The sequence below is a fragment of the Cucurbita pepo genome, chromosome 3 (assembly GCF_057944985.1).
Source record: "Cucurbita pepo subsp. pepo isolate OVF chromosome 3, ASM5794498v1, whole genome shotgun sequence".
Lineage (NCBI taxonomy): Eukaryota > Viridiplantae > Streptophyta > Magnoliopsida > Cucurbitales > Cucurbitaceae > Cucurbita > Cucurbita pepo.
Window position 1 is genome coordinate 15,370,496 of NC_141800.1, and position 22,978 is coordinate 15,393,473.

The 22,978-nt window shown below is 37.3% G+C and overlaps 3 protein-coding genes across 5 annotated transcripts; 1 reads left to right on the forward strand and 2 right to left on the reverse strand.

The window, feature by feature from the left end:
- The first annotated feature begins 2,725 nt into the window (after positions 1-2,725).
- Positions 2,726-5,699, forward strand: LOC111791431 (transcription factor bHLH62). 2 transcript variants are annotated; one of them, XM_087121891.1, is made up of 8 exons: positions 2,726-3,882; positions 3,966-4,202; positions 4,302-4,367; positions 4,460-4,528; positions 4,611-4,682; positions 4,783-5,004; positions 5,093-5,230; positions 5,265-5,699. In XM_087121891.1, the coding sequence occupies exons 1-8, from the start codon at positions 3,016-3,018 to the stop codon at positions 5,268-5,270; spliced, it is 1,677 nt and encodes a 558-aa protein (XP_086978017.1). In that variant the 5' UTR covers positions 2,726-3,015; the 3' UTR covers positions 5,271-5,699. The 2 variants fall into 2 exon arrangements, with proteins under 2 accessions (XP_086978017.1, XP_023528535.2); XM_023672767.2 differs by having other exon boundaries at positions 2,727-3,882; positions 5,093-5,171; positions 5,297-5,699.
- Positions 5,700-9,739: 4,040 nt separating this feature from the next.
- Positions 9,740-18,302, reverse strand: LOC111791432 (kinesin-like protein KIN-12B). The gene is made up of 16 exons (XM_023672768.2): positions 17,832-18,302; positions 17,222-17,359; positions 17,045-17,128; positions 16,828-16,953; positions 16,684-16,743; positions 16,545-16,598; positions 16,314-16,406; positions 15,137-15,232; positions 14,799-14,944; positions 14,048-14,197; positions 13,833-13,962; positions 12,424-13,719; positions 12,248-12,346; positions 11,999-12,151; positions 11,134-11,931; positions 9,740-10,268 (listed from the first exon to the last, which is right to left on the reverse strand). The coding sequence occupies exons 1-16, from the start codon at positions 18,135-18,137 to the stop codon at positions 9,960-9,962; spliced, it is 4,038 nt and encodes a 1,345-aa protein (XP_023528536.2). The 5' UTR covers positions 18,138-18,302; the 3' UTR covers positions 9,740-9,959.
- Positions 18,303-19,293: 991 nt separating this feature from the next.
- Positions 19,294-22,592, reverse strand: LOC111791433 (peptidyl-prolyl cis-trans isomerase FKBP62). Of its 2 annotated transcripts, none has more exons than XM_023672770.2 (12): positions 22,175-22,592; positions 21,986-22,072; positions 21,495-21,755; positions 21,339-21,413; positions 21,175-21,255; positions 20,894-21,088; positions 20,709-20,795; positions 20,452-20,627; positions 20,106-20,378; positions 19,894-20,021; positions 19,669-19,789; positions 19,294-19,594 (listed from the first exon to the last, which is right to left on the reverse strand). In XM_023672770.2, the coding sequence occupies exons 1-12, from the start codon at positions 22,362-22,364 to the stop codon at positions 19,532-19,534; spliced, it is 1,737 nt and encodes a 578-aa protein (XP_023528538.2). In that variant the 5' UTR covers positions 22,365-22,592; the 3' UTR covers positions 19,294-19,531. The 2 variants fall into 2 exon arrangements, with proteins under 2 accessions (XP_023528538.2, XP_023528539.2); XM_023672771.2 differs by having other exon boundaries at positions 19,294-19,572; positions 22,175-22,590.
- Between the last annotated feature and the right edge of the window lie 386 nt (positions 22,593-22,978).

Below are 22,978 nucleotides of genomic sequence, written 5' to 3' on the forward strand. Positions count from 1 at the left end.
TATCAATTTTAATTAAATTAAATTAAATTAAATCTTTTGTGATTTATAAAAATATATTTAATCCTGAATTAATTTATCTCAGTAAAAAAAAATTATTAATTTTCAACAAAATTGTTAAAAATTCAAATTTTAAAGAATTAATAGTTATTTTAATTTCGACCTTAAATTTTTTTAAGATTAATATAATTAACAACCGTGTATAATTGGATATACTAGAGAAAATATACACAAAAAAAAAAAAAAAAAAAAAAAAAAAAAAAAAAAAATCAAATTTATATGTAATGATTATCTTTTCTCGGAGTGCCGGGAACATTACTTCCACTAGTTCCTTTTCTTATCTGATGATGATCAGTCTAATTCCAATATCCTACCTTCCAAACAGTCAATCAAGCAGCACTGGCCGTCCATAGATGGCATAGAGCTCTTACACAGCCAGCCCCTAATACGTAGACTGAACTCTCACAGGGTTGTGTTCCCGGTACAGTACTTTCATCTTTCACTTATGCTCTGTCTTATTAATTTATGTCTGATCTCATAGAACTTCAATTGAGGCTTTCTGATCCGTGCTTTATCTTACAATCACCGACTCGAAATGCGATGAACAGTCCAACAATTACAAAAAGTAAGGTAAGACTCGAATCAAGATTTGGAATCCATATTTGGCACTTGTCAGCATCCTTCGACATAATCACGTTATTTATTTGACTTATTTTAAAATATTTTTTTGGCATATTTTGTTACAGTTCGCATAGTTTCTTTAAAAATTTACCGATAGCATTATTGGTATATACAGTAACTTTCCATTATTCAATTTTATTCTCGTCACCTAATTCTTTTAATAATAAATAATAATAATAATAATAATAAGACGGTGATTTTGAAAAATGTCTTACCCAATTTATTTTTATTTATTTATTTATTTATTTTTACGAAAAAAAAAAAAAAAAAAAGACAAAATGGATGAACAAATGATTATAATCCACCTGCCACTCTGCCATAATGATTCTCCTTTATCAACCAAATTATAATTATAATTATAATTCTCCAAATTATTTCCAATAAATACAAATAAAACTCTGCAATTTTGTCAGATTATAATAATTAATAATTAAATCCCTGACAAATAATAGTTAATTATTTTTAAACCATCTTGTAAACCGTGTCCATCACCCAATGAAATACCGACACGTAACCAACGAAGGTCACCGGTTTTGCCAGGGGCAAAATGGTAATAAGTGGACGCTTTTCAATGATTGAAGCGCACGTTAAGATCCACTGGGGAAGCTTCTCTCTCTCGTTACAATTATTATTATTTGTTTAATTTATATTCAATTTAAAACTTGTTATTTATCTTTGGTTAAATTACTATACTACCCCTGCCAATTTTTAGTCTCATTTAATTTCATTCCATTAATTTAATTTCTATATTTTAATCTCATTTTTAGTTTCAAGGTAATTCTTAAAAATATTATTTATTTTATTTTTTATTGATTAATTTAATTATGGGTTGCCGACAGATACTCTTTGAGATCTCAAGATAAGTTTAAAATTGCAATAATAATAATAATAATAATAATAAATAAATAAATAAATAAATAAATAAAAGAGGTGGAGTTGGTCGGATTTTGACATAAATGCAATATCCGCTGCAAATGCACATTCAAATGGAATGCATCCAAATGCGTTTACTTTTTTAATATTTTGACGGAAGGGTTTATTCGTTCGCGTTTGGTCCATTATATATGACTTGATTATCTGACTATCATAAGTTGGGTTAGGTTTTTTTTTTTTCGGTTCGGGTTGGATTGAACTTTTAAGCAAATTGAAAGTTCAGTTCGATTCGAGTACTGACATGTTTTTGTTTGAATAAACTCGACCAACTCCAACTTTACCCTATTTTTAAGATTAATACGAATATTAAAAAATATTTTACGTTTATAAACCAGTGATGCATTGTAGCTCGTGAATATTTGATTTAACAAATATTTTAATTTTATAATATTTTAATTATTAACTTAATAGGTATGGTATATAATTATATATATATTTTTTTAAATAATTAAAAATAGAACCATCAGACACTTGACCCAAAAAATAGGGTATTGGTTGGGTGACTGTAGCAACCCTACCTAAAATGCTAATCCTATTGGACACTTGACTGTCGCAACCACCAGACACTTGAACCGATTCAATTCGGGTTCAGAAAAATGAACCCAACCCTACCCGAAATGCTAATCTAATCCAACCCAACCGTTATAATTCGAGTTGGGTTGGTCCGGGTTATCGAGTTGTCGGGTTGAATGTACACCCCTAATAAATGCTCTAAGTAAATAATACTTTAACCTTGAGCCACTGAAAAAGAATATATTGATAGTACAGATATTGACATGATGCAATTAGACGTGTCAAAATTTTTAAATAATAATTTAGAATTTTATTAGTTTAACGGGTACAGAAATATGCTCAATCAGAATACCATCGACTTTTAATACGATGACTGATGTCTTATCCATTAAGTTATGCTCGAACGATGACAGGGAGAGTAAAGATTTAAAGCTAAAATTTCAGGGAGGTTCGAAGTGTACTCGTATTTGTGAATAAGTAACATTAAATTATTATTTAATATTTTTATAATATATTTATTTATTTTAAAAAAGAAAAAAAGTCAAACAGACATTTCCTTGCCTTTATCTATGTTGCTTCTCCTCCACTTCCCCACATTTCTCACTCAAACTCTCTCTCTCTCTCTCTCTCTCTCTCTCTCTCTCCTCTGTGTTCTCTGTTTTTTTGTTGTTTTTAATGTTCTTCATTTTGAGCCCACAAACTAACAAAGAAATTATTTCATCATTGTTGCTTCTTCACCTCTGCGATTGCTTGTTTTTCTCTTTTTCTTGCGGAGAAAGTTTGTGGCTAGGGTTTTTGTTTGTTTGTTTGTTTTTGTTGATTCTTTGAATTTGGAACGATTTTTCATCTGGGGTTTTGAGTTTTTCTCTGAATTTTGTGTTATTGATCGAAATGGAGAACGAGTTCTTTATGAACGATGGATGCGGTTTTTCTGGGATGGAAATTCAACCTAATGAGTTGAATTCGAGTGGGTTGTTTACTTCCAATTGGGAGAATTCGATGGATCAGAGCGATCTCTTTGAGTCTACTTTGAGTTCAATTGTGTCTTCTCCGGTGAATTCTCACGCTGGAAATGTTATCGGTGGTGGTGGTGGCGGTGGCGGTGGCGGTGGCGGTGGAGGTGGAGACAACTTGATGATGCGAGAATTGATCGGAAGGCTTGGGAGTATTTGCAATTCTGGTGAGATTTCGCCTCATTCTTACATTGGTGGAACGAACAATAAGAGTACGAACACTTCTTGTTACAATACGCCTTTGAATTCTCCTCCCAAGCTTAATTTGTCTTCGATCGGAGGGAATTTGATTCCCCTTCATCAAAATCTGGCTCCATTTTCGGCTGATCCTGGGTTTACTGAGAGGGCTGCGAGATTTTCTTGCTTTGGGAACAGGAATCTTGCGGGCTTGAATGGCCACTTGAGTTCTAATGAAACCCTAGAATTGGGAGCTGGGATGGAATCTGGAAAGCTATCCAGAGTTTCAAGTAACAAATCCTTCAACATTGGTGGAAGTGGATCTCAAATGGGGGTTCAAGAAGGCGAGCAAAGCCCAATCCAGAAGGGGAATTCCATGAGAATCCCTAACAAGAAGGTACTGAACAGGTTTTCGAGGTCTTCGACCCCTGAAAACACCGGCGATTCACCGGAGGGATCGTCGGTTTCCGAGCAGATTACAGGTGGGGAATTGGGTTTCAAAGGTAAACCAGAAATCAACACTAGGAAAAGGAAATCAATTCTCACTGGACAAGCAAAAGATTTGAAGGTATATTTGCAAATTTTGAGTCAAATTTTGCATCTGTTGATGAACTTAGTGTAAACAAATGGGAATGCATATTCTTGTTTCAGGTTGCAGGAGAGAAACATGAATTAAATGGAAAGAAAATCAAACCAGATGAAGCTTCTAAGAAGGAGATTGATGCTGCAAAAGGGAAGGCAGAGGCCAAAGATGGCTCAAAAGCTTTAGGAGTAGCAAATCCTAAGCAAAAGAATGACAATTCAAAGCCTCCAGAGCCTCCGAAGGATTATATCCATGTCAGAGCTAGAAGGGGTCAAGCAACAGATAGCCACAGTTTGGCTGAAAGAGTATGAGCTAAACCACAAATTCTCTGTATATCAATCCTTCTGTACTCCCATATGATTCAAGTACTCACAATTGCGTTCTTCGTGTTCTTGCTCGTGCAGGTCCGACGAGAGAAAATCAGCAAACGGATGAAGTTTCTTCAAGATCTCGTCCCTAGTTGCAATAAGGTGCTTGAAATTTACAATTCTGCTGCCTGAGTTTGAAATTTTTAAGCCTGAACATTGTTCTAAAGTTAAGAGTTGCATTTTTTATATCATAGGTAACTGGGAAGGCTGTCATGCTTGATGAAATCATAAACTATGTTCAGTCTTTGCAGCGCCAAGTTGAGGTAATCACCAAACATTCAAAAGATCTGCCACATTACTGTATACATGTATATAGTCTTCTAAATTGTGTTGGATTTGATGCAGTTTCTTTCAATGAAATTGACCACTGTCAATCCAAGGATGGATTTGAACATGGAGACCCTTTTGCCAAAGGATGTAAGTGAAGCACAGAGCATCATTTTTACTGCATATTTTATTTTAGTGAAACACTCTCTGGGATTATGCCTTATCTTGTGTGATTTGCTGCATATTTCAGATCTTCAAAGGTCCCGGTTCGTCGTCGCTAACGGTTTACCCTATGGATTCATCCATGCCCGCTTTTGCATATGACTATCAATCTATGCACATGCCTCCTCTTCATAGTAGCATTTCTATTGGGACAGAGAAGCAATTCTCAGTTGCCTCATCAAGTGATCAGCAAAGAAATCTAAGCGCGCAAATACCGAGTGGATACAACGAAGTTGGGAACGGAATCCAAGTAAATAGCTAATCTGTGTCGTAAAAGTGTTGAAACTGATATCTCTTTGCAGTATATTCTAAAGGGTTCTCTCTAAATTGATATACAGATTTCAAAGTTCTGGGAGGATGAACTCCACACCGTAGTTCAAATGGGTTATGGACAAAACCAGCTGCAGAGTTCTAATGGTAAGATAAACACAGAACACCACAGAATTTGTAGCTATTTGGGTTTGATTAGATCACTAAACTGAATTTGAAGGTGTTTTGGTTAAATCTCTGAACTGAATCCAAAAATTTATGTTCTGGAATAGGCTCTATGGCTGCAGATGAGATGAAAAGTGAACGGTAAAAGAGTCAAGAACAGAAACTGCTGAATTCCATGGCGGCCTCCCCAAGGTGAGAGAGGCTTTTTCTGTACATAGAGAGGGATTCCAGTTCCATTCTTTTTTCTTTTTGGTTCTTTCTGGAAATTATGTGTCAGCCACTCATTCTTTTGGAGCGTTCTTTCAAGAAATCCTCTCTGTATAATGCTAGAACTAATTGGCAGCGAAAACTGGTGGTGGCCTCATTTTTTATCAGACCACATTTATGCTTTTAATAGCCATTGTAAAAGTAGTGTTGGAAAAAGATTGAAAAGTTCTGACATTCAATCCTACCATTTGTATTATTACTACTCATAAATCATAAATGTTATCATTGTTCCTCTTAGACAAATCTCTCTCTTATCTGATCTGCCTCTCTCTCTCTCTCTCCTGTTCTTGTTTTAGACTGTCGTAATGTGGTTGATAGCTTTTACTGTTGAGTGTAGAGAAAGAATGTGAGATTTCATATCGGTTGGAGAGAGGAAGGAAGCATTCTTTATAAGAGTGTAGAAACCTTTTCCTAGTACACAAGTTTTAAAAACCTTGAAGGGAAAGCTTGTAAGAGAAATCCCAAAGAGGACAAATGGTATCAGAGCTAGATACCAGACGATATGTCAGCGAAGACGTTGAGCCCTGAAGGGGTGTTCTAGGGAGGACCTTGGGCCCCGAAAGAGATAGATTGTAAGATCTCACATCGGTTGGAGAGGGGAACGAAACATTCTTTACAAGGGTGTGGAAACCTCTCCCTACCAGAAGTCGTAAGGGAAAACCCAAGGAGGACAATATCTGCTAGCGATGTTCAAGTTACTGAATTCACATCCAACGGTTGGACTCGCTTGTAGGATTAGGAAGACGTTAGAACCGAAGATGCTGACATACTTGTTTGCTTCCTGCATTTTCTCATCAACCAAACCGAAAACCAGGAACAGTTTTGAACGAGTTGCTTTCAAGTATAGCTGGAAAAGCTTTTGAATGAATGAACGAAAGGGACCCATTTAGGATGATATTATGATAAGCTAAATCGCGTAACTTGTGGGGAAGATAGATTGTTACTTGAAACCAGCTGTTGTGTGGGGACATATCGACTCTTAAGTCCAATATAATCAAATCACAAGACAATACATATTGAAAAAAGGTTGTCTTAACTGGAATCCAAAGCCACTTTCAATATTGTTATCTACCAAATCACAGCTAAACACACCTTTTTTTCCCTCCTTTTCAATGGACCTTTCATTGCGCAGGTTGGCAGCAGTTTAAACCTCTTAACTACTTCTTCACAAACCAAAACCCCATCATTTATTTACTTATATAAAATGGATAAGTTGAACAAGAAAGCAACATAGTGGGGACTATGATCATGATGGATACCCTTTCTTTTCTTTCTAGATATTTTACCTTTTTCTCTTCGTGTTCTACTTGCTTAAAACACTATCTTTTGTCTCTCTTAATGCACGAGAGGGTCGAGTTGTATACTCGCTCTGTAGATTGATACCGTTTTGTCAACTTGAGTATAGCTCATTTGGTTGTTCAAGATGATAGAGGTACAAATTTGTCTATCCCATGTGTCGTTGAACTCAAAATATAACCCTGTATGATATCAAGCGTCCTTGCACTCAAAATATAGTCAAATACGCCGATGACTTGAACTTTTTTTAAAGACGTATTAAAAAACCAATGTTGTTGTAATATCAAGCATACCTGTTCTAAAAAACATATCAAATTACAAGTATAGTCTCAGAACTTTCAAGTTTGTACAAATGAAATTTTAAATCGAACGACTTCTTAGACGGAAAATCAATGAGTGATCGGACACAGTATTATAAGTTGTATTAGACACTTTTTAAAGTTCTAGTTGACGAGACAAAGAACCAACCATTCCATTTACCTTTTTTCCTTTTAATTAAGAGCCACAAAAGGCATATTATTATAGGAGTTATAGAAATGATTCCAGCTAAAGGCAACAAACAAACATAAACAATCTCAAAGATCATTACAATTAGGATCATAATTGGGATTAGAAGTCAATAGGGGAAGATTTAGCAAATTAACCAAAAAAAATAAAGGGACTAAAGTCAATAAGAAAATCATTTTGATCCCTTCTAATTACTTCATCCAAGATCTTGTTAGGTTCATAGTAGATTTTGAGTATCATACAGACAATGACATGAAATCAAAAAGGCTAATAAATATATTTTTGAGTAATCAAATTGTGGTGATGAAACTATTTTGATACATTAGTTTAACATTATTGGATGTTTTAATACGGCCAAAAAGTGTATTCGAGACAAAAAGAAAAGACCCTGAATCTCAATCTTCGTCTCTTAAAATCGTTCGTAATAATTTCGCTTCAATCTCAATACTTCAAATGTTGTGGTTTGGTTAATTTTCAAATAACCCGTTTTAGTCAGCTTACCTGTAACTTCAGATGTTTAAATAATTTAAAATAGAAAGTTAATGACAGAGACGGAGATAGTTTTCATATAAAGTTCATTAGCTAAAATAGAACGTTCGAGCCGTTCAACAGAGAAAAACTCATACCCAAATAGATATTCTCGAATATAAACGAAAAGATGGGGTAAAAGGTTTGATAATTAGAAAGAGGAATTTGATGGGATCATTATTGTTGTTATTTGTGTGGAATGAATGCTTCACCTAACCATGATTGGAATAAAGACCTTCACTTTTTCACCTTTCTATTATATGTTTGTTTCTTTCATTTAAAGAATCCATTTTACTCTTATTTGGAATCAAAATTTACCTCTTTTTTCTTGGAGTTATTGCTTCAACTCCAAGCAGTGTTCCCTTCAGATGTTATCCACAACAACTCAACTCAACACACACCAACAATGAGAACGTTTAGTGGTCAAGACTAGATAAATATACTGTAATGAGTACGTTGAAGAATATTTACTTACTACAGTCAAATACTACCTAAAAAAAAGTTAAGTTTGATATAGATTTGCTCGAACAATTTAATTGGAGATTTTACACTGTTGAATACATAAAAAAGTTCAAAACTTTTAGTTCGATCATGCATCGGATGGAAACGAAGCGTGGCGTGTGGCGGCTACATTCAATAATTTTTATAACTCAATAACCAACTGGCCTCTCCCTCAGACCCCAACACCCCCACCCCCCCCTCCTCCTCCCCCAAGTTCCATCTCTTTCTCTCACCATCACATGGCTGGTATTGTCCCCCAATGGTCACTTTCAAATCCATTTCCATTTTTTAAATTATGATGGGTCAGTTGTTCCTACTCTCACACACACACACAGAGAGAGAGAGAGAGAGAGAGAGAGAGAGAGAGAGAGAGAGAGAGAGAGAGAGAGAGAGAGAGAGAGAGAGAGAGAGAATGGGCATTAAATATATGGATTTGTGAGTTCCAACTGGGAGATGAAAGGATGGATGGATGGCTAGGGTTGAGAGGCCTACTTGTTTTTGTTATGTCTAGAATTGGACCACCATTGTAGAGAGAGAAATGGAAATGGTCCTCTGTAGAGAGAGAGAGAGAGAAAGAAAGAGGGACAAAGGCACAATCATCTTGTTTTATGGTCTCTATGGCATTAAATTAAATGGTCTGCTCTTATATGGTTAAGAGAATTGCCAATGAACTAACTCTCTCTCTCTCTCTCAGCACTCTGTTTGGTTTCACAGACATATTTCTCTGATCCTTCTGAACATTGCCTCCCATCCATTTGACAACAAAACCAAACAAATAAATGAAAACACCTCCAATTTCTAGACTCCATTTTCCCTTTCTTTTCTATTCTCATTCCAAAAGTAAATGAACTTATGATGATTGGCTCCCATTTTTGTACCCAAACTCTAAACATTATCTAAAAATACTTTATTTCCAAAACTATGTTACCTCTGCTCCTTTGCTTTGGGGTCCCTCCCTCCCATCATTATCCATTTTGCTTCAACACCACAAGTTTTGGGATTCAGTCATAGTGATCCAATGGCAGCCACACGCCTTGGGAAGAATATATCTGTAACCTCTAATGGAGAGAGCAAAAATTTGCATGGTGAGTAATGTAAGTAAGCCCTATGTATTTTTGTCAACAAGCAGACAACATGTCAGAATGACAATGAGTTTTGCAAGTTTAAATACAAAAATGAGAATTTTCTCAAGATTTCTCTCCTAGACAGATAAAATATAGTGCAATATTTAATAAGCTAATAGAAAAAAAGAACAAAACCCAACAATATCTTATTGTAAATGCATAGAACTAACTCGAAGAACTTTATGTTTCTACAGTCTGGTAGGTTTGACTTCATTCCTAATAAATGAGACATGAGAAATAAGAAATATTGTCACGCACATATTTCTCAAAATCAATAAGCAAGCATTTGGGGGGGGGGGGGGGGGGGGGGGTTGTGAGAGAGACGAATGAAAGAATTCTACAACCATTTCATTCTTATGAAACTTCCAGAATTTGTATTTGAATACAAACAATAAAGGGGAACTAGCATGCATGTAGTTCTCCTCATAATCAGTAGTAATATAGCTACTGCGAACACCAACTGAGTGAGTGTTAGGTTGGACAACTATACATAATGGAGAATTTACGGGTGACATGTAAATGGTTCCACTACCATAATATTTGCATCCTATATGTTGCATCTATCATATCCAGAGAACCAGGAGGGTTCTGAGAGTTTAGGTAGTAGCTCACCATCTTCGCCATTGTAGAATGGCTCAAATTCCTCTCTCCAGCGCTGATCATGGGATTCGTCCATGTCATATTTAGCTTTGCTAGTTTCATCTTCGTAAGCAGGTCCTATTATAGCTTCCTTTGGTAAACGAGAATCTGCCATGAGAGCATTGAGTGTGGCTATCTCCTTTTCATGTTTTTTCTTCAATTTATCAATCTGTTTGTAGGCCTTCTCGGCTTCTTGCTCGGCTTCAATTGTTCGTCTCTGCGGATATTATCAAAAGCAGTTAGACCAACACTTACTTAACAAAATTTAGTTGATGCCTACTTATTATAAGGAACTATAAAATCAGGCATAAAATCATCCCCATTTGCGTTTAATGCAGGCTCTCTAAATGATGCAGAAAAAATGGAGAAGATATACCAGAAACATATCTTTTCTACAATCAACTATAAAAGAGATGTTCAACATTTGTTTCTAAAGTTCCAGTTGCATGAGAAAAGCAGGATTACAATATGTGGCCATCCATAAATTAATGGTACTCACAACAATCTACTAGAATAATGCAATATCAGCTAAACAGGATACATACATATATTTATGTGTGTGTGTGTGTGTGTGTCTTGCAAACAAATAAACTTCTGATTCGAGACTATCAAGAGATTTTGGATCAAGTGATGCGTAGGTCAAAAGATTAATGGTATAAGTACTCGCAGCAATCTACTAAAATATTTAAGGAAAAGGTTTCTTTTTTCTGCTAGCAACCTATAAGTATCAAATGTGAACTTGATGATATATGTCTTATAACCAGTTGAACGATGCTTAAGAAACCTTTTCCTTAAAAGTTTCATTTTTGCACCAACAACTTCAAAAAGAGGCCTGGAACACTTAAGAATATATACAAAAATCATTATGTAAGTTTTTGTTCAACGCTAAGTTGAGCGACCTTAGTGTTACTAAAAAGAAAATAGTATCAACTTTTCCACTAAATTTTTCTTTTATAACATCAATTGACTTGAGAACGAGGCCTGGCACACCTGAGTTTACATAATATGGAATTAAAGAATGCAAACTGATAAGTGATAACAATCATGAGATGCAAAACAATCTATATCACTTTTTAACTGACCTGAGCAGCAGCAACTCCCTCTTCTGCTTCTTTGAGTCGCACAAGCAATTCACCTGCAGCCTGCACAGCTTCAGCAGTGTCTCTCAATTGAGCTTGAAGTCCCTTGTTCTCATCTCGTAGATAGCGCTTCTCTCGCTCTCTTTCAACTTTAAGTACTGAAATTTCGGCAGCAAGAGCATTTATGAACTTGGACTCTGATCCCTTCACTCCTGCTCTAGCAGCTGCCTTTTTTACATCCCCAATTCCATCCTGTATCTTTCTGTGTCTTAAAAGCAGTTGCATGTGCTTTTCTTCCAAATCTGCATACTGTTCTAGCAACCGTGCATGCCCTGCCATGGCCATTCGCATAGCTTCCTCCAGCTCTTCAGCACATTTCTTTTCAGCTTCAAACTCTCGTTTTCTTTTTTCTGCTAGCAACCTGCTCGCTTCAAGTTCACTTCTGAGTTCTTCCGAAAGAGAGATCCATCTGCTCTCTGCCTCAGTCCAACGAGCTCTCTCCTGTTCAAGTTTCTCCTCGGCACTCTCTTCCGTTGATTCCGGAATTGCACCAAGAAGTGGAGCACTGCTTGGCTCAGAATAAGTCAATTGTAAAAGAGAGTTTTGCTTTCGTGAAGACGCGGAGGGTGAATCAATGTAATATTGCAGCTGACTTCTTAAATCCTGAATCTCCTCCATTAGCACTTCTCTCTCGCCCAAATCATAGAAATTCCTATAACTTTGCAATTCATCTTGAACTTTTTTCAACTCCATTCGTGTCTGTAGGACTTCAGGATGATTCTCATATTTATCCTTCAAAACCTGTACATACTAAAGTTAGAGATGAAGTAATCTCAGGGGAAATATCTCTAGATAGAAAAACTCGGACCTTATGCTCATGTGTGAGGGACAACAGCTCCTCCTCCATGAACTCCTCAGTTGGTAAAACACCATCCATGAGGCTCTCAAGGCGAAGAATTTTGTCCTCTCTGGCTTGCCCAAGCACAGCATTGCATTCTCTCTCATGCTTGTACTGTTGTAACTGTGAACAGTGGCCAAGCAAAGTCAAGCTAAATCAAAGAGACTGGTAAGCAGGTACAGGGGGATTTAAATACAGGCAAATCCTGAAGGAGCATACCAAACGGTTGAGTTGACTAATATCAAATGCTTGCTTGTTGCAGTACTCTTCAAGTGCCATTTCTCTTCTGATAGCCCCCGCAAGAACTTTCTCAACTGCCTGCAGAAGAACAAGAAGTATTTAGCTTACATAAACACTAAACAGCAGGGAAAAAATAGAATTTCAACTTGACATACTTTAGGAACTCGCATCCTGGATTTCTCGGCAGAGTCTGTACCATCCACAGGTACTAATTGTAGCTCTGAACTGCCATTCTCCTCTCTATCCTCCTCTCTATCCTCCTCCAGCTGCTTTCTAATTTTGCAACTAGTGCACATAACAAGACTTTCACCAGTAGCCTCATCATCGCGAGATGTTTGCACGCCAACATCAATTTTGTTTATTGGCACATTAACCTTTTCTGCAGGTTTATATGAAAATCTGAATGAAGACCTTCTCAATGCTGAACTCTGACGACAACTATCAATAATTTCAAGCCCGTTGCGAATGCTTGCAGCCAATTGTTCTGTTGTTACAGCAGTATTCTTACTCTGAGTAGACAACAGAGATAATGCATTAGCGGAGCTCCTTTTTAAGGACTTTTCAAATGATTTTTGCAGATGATCTAAGCCCAGCTTAGTCTCTACCTGAAGATCTTTCTGCGAAGCAGACAACATCGTTGAAGTCCTCAAGCTTTTTCTGCTTTCGCTAATTCTAGGTGAAACGCTTGGAGTAGGGGATTTGAGAATTGGGGACACATTACAAGGAACTATGCTGAGGCCTGGAGGAGAAACACAACTAAGAATCCCATTTGATGAATTGTTGAGTGTATCTAATTTGCACTCAGTAGCCTGAAATCCACTGAGAGGTTCAGAGGATGGAAGCAAGGGGACATCTTCTGAAGTTTTTAGTTCTCCATTTTTCACTCTCTCCATTGAAGAGCTCATAACACTATTGTCCGAGGGCTCACCTATGAGGATTTGGTCAGGTGAGTCTGCTGCCATTTGACTTTGTGCTTCAAGGCTGTGATGGTTCCGCAAGTCGATAGAACATACTGGGGTATCATAAACAGGTTCTTCTATTGAACCAACAGTCATAACCTCATCTTGTGCGGATGTTTCCTCTTCCATATTTACATCAATTTCATCAGAAATTTCCTTTTGACATTCACTTCCAGATGCACACGGCTCAAACTTAGTTAACTCATTTCCTTTTAAGGCAATTGAGGAAACTGATTTAACAGTTTCAGCTTCCTTTCCTTCACTAGCCTGTGAAGCTGCATTTTGTTTGTCTAGTTGATCACAGAGCTTCTCAACAGCTTCCTCGTCAATTTCCATGTCTTCATCACCATCATCATCCACATGAGGTAAGCTGATAGGATGATTTATACTAGACTTAAGTAGATTTAAACTTCTGCGGATCCATGCTGCAGAGTGACCTCCATTTGTGTCAGTTGAACTACTTCCATTTGACTTTAGTCGGTGTAATTCATCCTGATGAACATCTCAGTTTAGTCATATTCACGACTTAAAATGTACAATCCTTACATGAAAAATTGCTAAATATTGAAAAAAAATAATAAAATAAAATAAAAAATAAAACTGACCCTGAGCTGCCGTATCACTTCACGCAAGTGATTCACATCATCTTGCATAACTTCATTAACAATTGCTTTGTTTTTTATAGCTTTGGCACGCTGGGCAAACCTCAAGGTGCTAAGACTTTCACTCTTGCAGCTGCAAAACAACCCACGTAAATTTTTTATTTCAAGAAGAAAAAAGCACCTTCAATGTAAGAGGAGCCCTGAAATATTATATTAACCTCTGTGATGGAGAAATGGCACAAACCATCGCTAATTTTGCATTTCCCCCGAGAGATTCTTGCAATAAAAAAGTGAGCCTGGAGTCTCTATACGGGATGTGCCTTTGTTTTCCAGTTTGAGAAATCTCGGCAAGAATATTAATAAGATTCCTGTACCACAATCACTTTCTCAATAAGATAGGTAGAGAAAACCGTCCTTAGTGACATGTAGAGGAAACTTGTATGCAAAAATACTTCCCTTCATCTGGCTAAAACTAGAATGCACTGCCCCCACCCAAAAAAAAAGCTATGGCACATCTATTTAACTGTTAATTTTTAAACATCTTTAACATTGCATCTAAATGTTTTGCATGCAGCGATTACAAGTAACAGTCATCTATCATATAAGTTTAGAACTCCAATATGATGAGAAAAACTATTTCGGAAAATTTAAAGATAGTGAAGTTTGAATTCAATTATTCACTGAACAGATTGTTTCCCCTTTAAAGAATGAACACTACATCCAGGATTACGTCATCACTCAGCAAACCATCAGGGAGGCAGGGGATTCCCCATTCTCATGAAACTAAAATATTTTCAGATCTGTAAGCTCACTGAAGATGAAAACAATAAAAAGCAGCTGTATCAACGAGCATTCTGATGAATAATTAGACAATTAATTAACATTAAAAAATAAATGAAAAAGAACATCCTTCAAAAGATACTGCTTAAAAGAGATCTGAAATATGTCCCACTACAATTCATTAGTTACCCAAGCTGTGAGAGTGATCTGTTGATATTTCCTGCTTCCTTCAGGCGTTCCCCCGCTGCACCTGTTAGCTTCTGCCTCTCAGAACCAGCTAAATCAACAAGATTTATTCGACTTGTTTTAAAGCTGCTTAAACCATCTGCCATCCTCTGCACCAGAAAATAATTGTGAGCCTAAATTTTACAAGTACCAGTCCATGAATGTAGAAAACATGACACACATTTCCATCCTGCACAAACTGGACTACCAATTATCCAGTCTACAAATTAAAAGCCTAAATTTTTTTATTTAAATCCAATGATACCATATTAAAGGATACGAGCAACTTCTTTTAGCATTACCTTGGATCGGGATTCAACAACACACGTAAAAACAGTATGTGACCGCGAACTCTCAGAATTAACACTTGTTGCACCAGTCCTCCTGTTTGATAAACCCTGCATAATTATTCTGATATTATAGAGATGATGTTTAAAACTGTATCCAAGTCATTCTAAAAAGGTTGACCATGAAAAGGAAGAACAGTGGTGACCATGTTCTAGGGCAAAATTTTTACAATATCATGATAACAAGTCTTTTTTAAAGTTACGTCTTCATGCTATATGAAGTAGATGACGGTCTCTAAAAGTATAGGTCACAGGATCTCCACAACAATTCACCAAAGAATTAAACCAAAAACTGAAATGCCATTTATTGGATTGTATGACACTCCAAAGGTTAGTTTTCTCTCTCTCCAAAATCAAGAATGCAAAAGTTCACCAAAGAATTAAACCAAAAAAATGAAATGCCAGTTATTGTATTGTACACTCCAAAGGTTAGTTTTATCTCTCTCCAAAATCAAACTTTTTTACCTTTATTAAGGTTTCCATTTTTCATGCTTAAGTAAGTAATAGGAAATAATGTCAATTAAAAAGGTCCAGAACCTGATGATTAATTCTGAATTTATGATTTCTACTGCATATTGAATCAAATCCCACCAACCTAGAAAATTACGGTATTCAAAATACGAAGGGTAGAATACAAATTATATCCGGATATCTTGGACAATTACAACCACCTGACTCCTAATACTTAAAAAGTGAAATACAGTTCTCGTACGGTAGATCTCTGCATTTGGTAATCTCTTTAACATGCTCTCTCTACTTAAGCTGTTAATATACATCCAATATTAGTTACCATGTGGATGTCACGTAGAAAGAGGAAAAAATCAAACCAATTCCAAATCCAAGGTACAGGAGGCCAAGTTATAATGATCCACAGCAACTAGAATAATTAGCAATTCATCTGAATAATTGCTAATACAAGTTGTGTAAAGCCTATAAATACAGTCACGTAAAGTGCTCATGGATGGAACAATTCTAATAACAATAGTTCAATTAAAACAATACAGACAAGGTTATCTTTAGCCATGACAAAAAATAATATAATAATATCCTTAACATTTCTATTTCAACTATCCCAGACACACACACACACATTACATAGGTGCACAGACTAGCAGGAAAAGGAAGTAAAAACCTTCATTAATATCCGAATAACGTCAGCCATTGTAGATACACACTCCTCTGTTAGATTTTCCACATAAACACCAGATTTTACATCTTCTCTAATCTGTGAGATGAATTCAACAGAAGACCGAATAAGTTTCTCATAATACAGGAATAGAATAACATTTTGTTTTTTATTGTTTTATTGTTTTATTTATTATTTAGAGTGAGAGAGAGAGAGGCATTAGGCGTTATCAATAACCTGGAGGTTTCTCTGATTTGGATCCAATAGATCAGTGATTTGCTCATTGTAAATCTGCAACACAGCTTTTCCAGTGAATTGAAATGAATTCGTACATAAAACGTGTAGATCATACTGTGGAAGACAATTGTTGTCCAACCTCGAGAAAAGAACAGTAGCACTGATACTTGAGTAACTTGTCAGCATGCTTCACTTGTTCCTACAATTTCCACCAAAGACTAAATAATGTGAGGTTCTGCACAATTACCTTCAAGAGTCTAAGAACTAAAAAGTTTAAACCCACCTCGTTTATACGAGCAAAGAGTCGTTCAAAAACACGGGGAGTTAAGCCTTTTTGTTCGGTTAATAAATTGTCATCTGACAAAGCATTGGCTGGACCCCACATGGTATATGTCTTTCCACTTCCCGTCTGGTTCAATTAGTACATAGGCATTTAGGATGTAAAATAAACATCATAAAATGCAGGAAACAGAAAGGTGGACGAACAGATGCAGACATACTTGTCCATACGCAAATACAGAACTGTTGAAACCTGCCATGCAGTTTTCAACAAGAGGCTCTCCAACAAGTTGAAAGATATCAAGCTGCAAACAGAATAAACAAAATTTAATCTTTCACCCCATATTGTCTAATGTCAATCAAACGAGCTGCAAGCAAGAGTTCACAATAGATCATGCCTGTGTTGCCTCTGTGTCAGCAACAGCATCAAAAGTAAACGTTTGTCCGTTAATTGACAAAGAATCCTCAGAAGCTTTCTGTACTACATTATCCCCTTCATCTCTGTCCTTGCACGGCGGCCTCATGCGCACTACCACCTGAAAATCGCAGACATAACTTATGCAGGGAAGAAAGTTCCAATGCCAATCTCAAAGTTGAGCTTGGGAGCTAGAGCAACAAATTCTCCTACATTCAGAGTACACTCTCTCTCCTTATACAGACACTCACACCCCCTCATCTGAACAAACATAATGTAGAATCTTTTCTCACGACAAACCATTAATAAACCATAGCACTAAGAACCAGAGTTCAACATTCAGGTTTTAAGTAACACAACGCATGTCTGACATCCAAAAGACGAGCGAACTGAACAAGAAACGGAGTCGTTCCCTTCTAATAGCTTACTAAAGCTGCAAAGAACAGCAGCATATCTACTTAACTAAATTGGGCAGAAATGCAGTAGATCCACTAACATAACTTTACCGCATCTGAAACTTAAACTGTCACTTCTCCACCCAAATTTGGACAAAAATGAAACCAAAACACACAGAATCGCAACAGGTAGTGTACCTTCACACCAGAATCAAACAATCCGGGGATTGAATTCTCGGGGACGGTCTCCATACTGAGCTTCCGCTTGAGTGGGTTGGAAGACGGAGGTCTGGGTGGGAGAGGGCTCTTCAACTTGGCCGGCGAGGGTTTGGGATCCAGAACCATGGAGTTAGGATCTGAAGGCGGAGCATTCTCCTTAGAGGATTTGGGCTTCCGAGGGGGTCTACCCTTGATTCCACCGCTAGGGCTTGGGGAAGAAGAAGGCGGGTCGACGGCATGGGTATCTCGCAAGATAGCGTTTCTTGGCTGCATAAAGTGCTTCATCGGAAAGAAACGGGAAAATGGAAGAGGAAAAACGGATTTCACAGAGAGAAAGAAAGAAGAGTGAAGATTTTGAGGAAGACGAAGACAAGAGAGCGAGAGAGAAGGAAGAAGAGAGAGAATTAGCCGTTAAAGAATAGAGAGAGAAAGAGAGAGGGAAGAAATTTGAAATGACAAAGAACATATATTATAGCTACAGTGAGAGAGAGAGAGAGAAGAAACCCTTTTTGAATTTTGCGGGTTTGGATCTGGAGCTTTTTCGTGGATCCGGGTCGACCCGACACATCGGAGTTTCAACTACCTTATTTTCTCCATTTAGTTTTTTATGATTTTTTTCCGCTAATTATTCCATTTTCACGAAGCTAATTAATATAAAAATAAAATTACGAGAGATCATGCTCAAAGTAGACAATATCATATAATTATAATTACCAGAGATCATGCTCAAAGTAGACAATATCATATAATTATAATTACCAGAGATCATGCTCAAAGTAGACAATATCATGTCATATAATTACAAAGTCTATAATCCCTAACATGCCGCTATATCGGTAGGATTCTTAAATGTCGGACAAAAATACCTCAGAAAAAAAATCGAGGATTAAAGAAGTTGTATGGAAGTTTTTGAAAGCTTCAAAAAAAAAAAAAAAAAAAAAAAAAAAAAAAAAACCACACACATATCTTGTTAAAAAGCTAAAAGAAAAAGACAAATCGAGACTAATTCAAAAATTCCGAAGAAATGAACTAAAAAGAAAGGCTCTATAATATTCTTTATTCTAAGAAACACAAACATAGTTAAACTTGGTATCTTATTGAACAAAAATGATGATACTGTTCCTCCACTGATCAAGAATTTCGATTTTTGAATCATCCAATAAGAAATGAACGATCTGAAGACTTATTGATGCTAATAGAGAGTTGCTCGACCGACAACAAGAGAAGAAACTTTAAAAAAAAAAAAAAAAAAAAACAAAAAACAAAAACAAAAACAAAACAAAACAAAGAATATCCGTTTAATATGTATGCTTAGATGGATGAATTTGAAACCCTTGTCCATTCTTATACTCAAAATCAAATGTTTTTGTTCCTGAACTAGAAACTCATTTACTTCAAAAGTTGCAACAAGTGGGATATCAAATCCTGAGACTCAGAATCATGGTCAAAAGCAAGGAGACTAAAGTATACTGATCATGAATGGATTATTTATGAACTCCCCGTCTCTGAGAGGAGAATGAACAAACATCCTTCAACACACTAACATATTACACACCAGAACTGTAAACAACACAACTACTACAACGCTGTATTCTCCATAGACGACGCAACATTCATCATGCATAGTGATATGAAGTTTTGAGTAGCTGAGTATCAACCATGGCCACTAAGCTTTGCTATCAATGGTCATTGGCACTGCCTCCTGCTTCACTGCTGAACTCTGCAAAGCCATGCACAACACCCTTCGTCAAAAAACCAAAAGAATTCATCACAAAACAGGAGAGGAACAGAGACATGAGCTGTTCAGTCTACTTACGGCAGCCTTCCCCGACTCCAACTTGCTCATTTTTGCAAAGATGTTGCCGTAAAATTGTGCATCTCTCTTGTTGTATTCCCTTACTTTCTCTTTCAAATGTCGATATTCAATCTTCACTTGTCTGTATAAACATTATAATGACACCCACATGAGCGCTTGCATCTATCTTCACTTTCATTGTATAAAAGCTACTTATAAACAGCAATATCATCATGGATTAGCTACCTGTTTTCAGGGTCAATCTCAAGGGCTTTCTTGAGATCCTGCTCAGCAAGATCAAGATCAACGAGCTGAATATATGCTTGAGCCCTTCTGTATAGAGCTTTCACATTTCTACTGTCAAGTTCCAACACCTGTAGATCGAGAAATTAAGGTATTAAACCAGTAGATCCTATTGTCACGTCAAATCTTTAAGATATAACTGTCACTATGCGCACCTTTGAACAGAGCTTCTCTGCTTGTCTGTAGTCCTTGACTTTCAATTTGCAAGCAGCATTGTTTAGATTGCACAAAATCTTTAGTGCCTTGCACTGTTGCTTCTCCTCATCGTTGAAGGAGGTATCATATTCAATGTAACGCACAGCCTTTTCATATCTGCTTGATGCTCTGGCGTATTTACCAGCTTTGAACAATACGTTCCCTTCTTCCTTCTTTCTCCCTGCTGCTTCTATTTTCTCTTCCGCTGTTTTCAGATCCCAAGATTCTTTTTCCTAGAACAACAAAAAGTTAGTATAAGATTGATTGATGGAGCATTTTCTCGTGAGAAGGAACTTCTAGACATACTTTGACAAATGAGACAAGCTCAACTTCGTAATGAACAGTTGAGTTTGCAGGAACCACAGCAAGATCTTGAGATGAATCGGAAGACCCAAAAGCATATTGTGGATGGATAGTCACCATGGCAATTTCTCCCTTCTTCATTTTTTTCACAGCCAAATCGAGTCCTTCAATGACTTGTTCTGTTCATATTCCAGGTTACAGCTTAGTTAGTAGAACAATAATGATCCAAATCATCCCATGTTCCTACCAAGATCAAATACCTTCATCAGTTTTGAACTCAAAAGGCTTCTCGTCATCGCCCTTCTTAGCAAAGATCGTCCCATCAGCTAGTTTACCAATGAGTTTCACTGGCAAGAACAGAAGCTCAGTATAGTTAGCTACTTAGACTACAATTGATATCATTTCCATTTGACAAACAACTGAGGCATCAGTAAAATAATATCACCTTGGACCTCTGCTCCATCATTTGGTTGTTCATATCCTTCTCCCTCCCTTAAAGTCTTCTTCAGGACTTTCTTATCCTTGGTAATGTCTATAACAGTTTTCCAAGAAACCAATTCAAGGGTTATCTGAAGTGTGGCATTAGGAGGCACCACGCCTTCTTCTCCCACCGCAGGTCTACCGGACTCCCCAAACCCATCTGTTCAATGATGAAAGAGTAGGAAGGAATCAGCACAGCCCCAAGGAACAAGACCCAGAAAGAATTCCGGATGTAAATTTACTCACATTGAGGCCTCACAGTTAACAACGCTTTCTCTCCCTTCTTCATCGTTTTCACAGCTGTTGCCAAAGCAGGGCAGAAGTAGCCTGCAAGAACAAGCAGAGCAAACAAATTCAGATACCTTTCAAATTCAGGACAACAGGATTTTAGGGCAATGAATAATACCCACCATTTTCAACGATGAATTCAACCCCATCAGACTTCGAGATTAGCGTACCATCTTCACGGCGAGCCTCGTAATGAACTGGAAAGGTCACAGGATTAGTTCAACAATACTTGAAAGTTCAGAAAAAAGAAAAAAAGTGGACCGAAATGGATAACACACCCAGGACTTCGTCTAGATCCTTCGGTTTATCCCACCCATCTCCTTTGACGAGGATCTTTTTGAGGATTCCTCCATCTTGACAGATATCTTTGACGCTGTGCCATGAAAGCAGCTCAACATCAAATTGAAGAGTAGCATTCGGTGGAATAGTTGGAGGAGAACCGGACTCTCCATAAGCTAATCCAGGGGGTATCGTGAATACTGCATTTTCACCCTTCCTCATAGTTCTGATACCTTCATCCCATCCTTTAATCACTTGCCCTGATGAAAACAGCCAACGTGATATAAGATAAACGACCGCTGAATCAGAAGCAAAACGGAAGAACAGCTACAAACAACAACGGATTCAAAGAGGGCAACAAAATCCCAATAAATATCCCAGTGGATCAACCTACGGACCATCTAATCAGGAATTGTAACGAAAAATTTCGTGCAGTCACAATTATCGGCAAACTTCAAAGTACAATCCGTAAACCTAAATTAGAAATTACCTTCCCCGAGCTTGAATTTGAAAGGCGTTCCTCGGTCACGGCTGGAATCGAATTTAGTCCCATCAAGAAGGGTTCCCGTATAATGCACTGCATAACAACGAACACAAACCCCGAATTGATAACATTCAACGCGAAAATTCACATAACTTCAAGCATCAGCAACAGATAGTTAGACCAATCGTAGTTTACCTTCGACTTCATCACCAGTGTCGGGAGTTTCCCATCCTTCACCTTCTTTAACAAGTTTCTTCTTCAGCCCATTCTTTCCAATCTCCTTCTCCTCGCCAACCTTCATAACCGGGCTCTCCGCTTCATCCTCAGGCATGTCCATTTCCTCGTCCACATTGCTTGCAGATGGAAACTCAAAATCGTCCTCCATGGCGGGAAAAATGAGTAGAAATCAACGAGGGTGAGAAATAGACGAAAAGGGTATGCGATTCGAGCAGGAAAACTAACAATGAGAAATGCCAATAGCGATCGATTCTTGAGTACGCACTTCTAGGCACTGAATTTTATAGTGGGGGATAGCGATGAGAGTCTAGAGAGTTCTACGATCTGGCGAGTTCACGATGGTTCCAGAACCAAAATTTTCTCGTCGTTTCGTTTCCATGAGACGGACTTCAAAAATGCTACGTGTCACAGCGCAGAAGGAACTATAAGCATGACCGCAGCACCCTAGCTTTCCAATGCATCCTTTCCTTTAAACCATAGGTTAAGAATGGTTGAGATTCCGAAGCAATGACGTCGGTTTGGAAGCCGTTGAAAGCAGGAAGTTATGGTTGTTGTGATACTCGATGATAACCGCCAACAATGCTGGATTTTGCAAACCTAGAAGTCCTTCTAGAATTCTTGCAAAACATTCACAGAGAAAGCTAACTTAACGGATGATTCCAACTATGAGCTGGTTAGAAGATGAATGACTCTTGGATCGAACTTGGAATCAATGATGATCACTCTTAAATACCAAGACGACTCACTCCAAAATTAGCATGA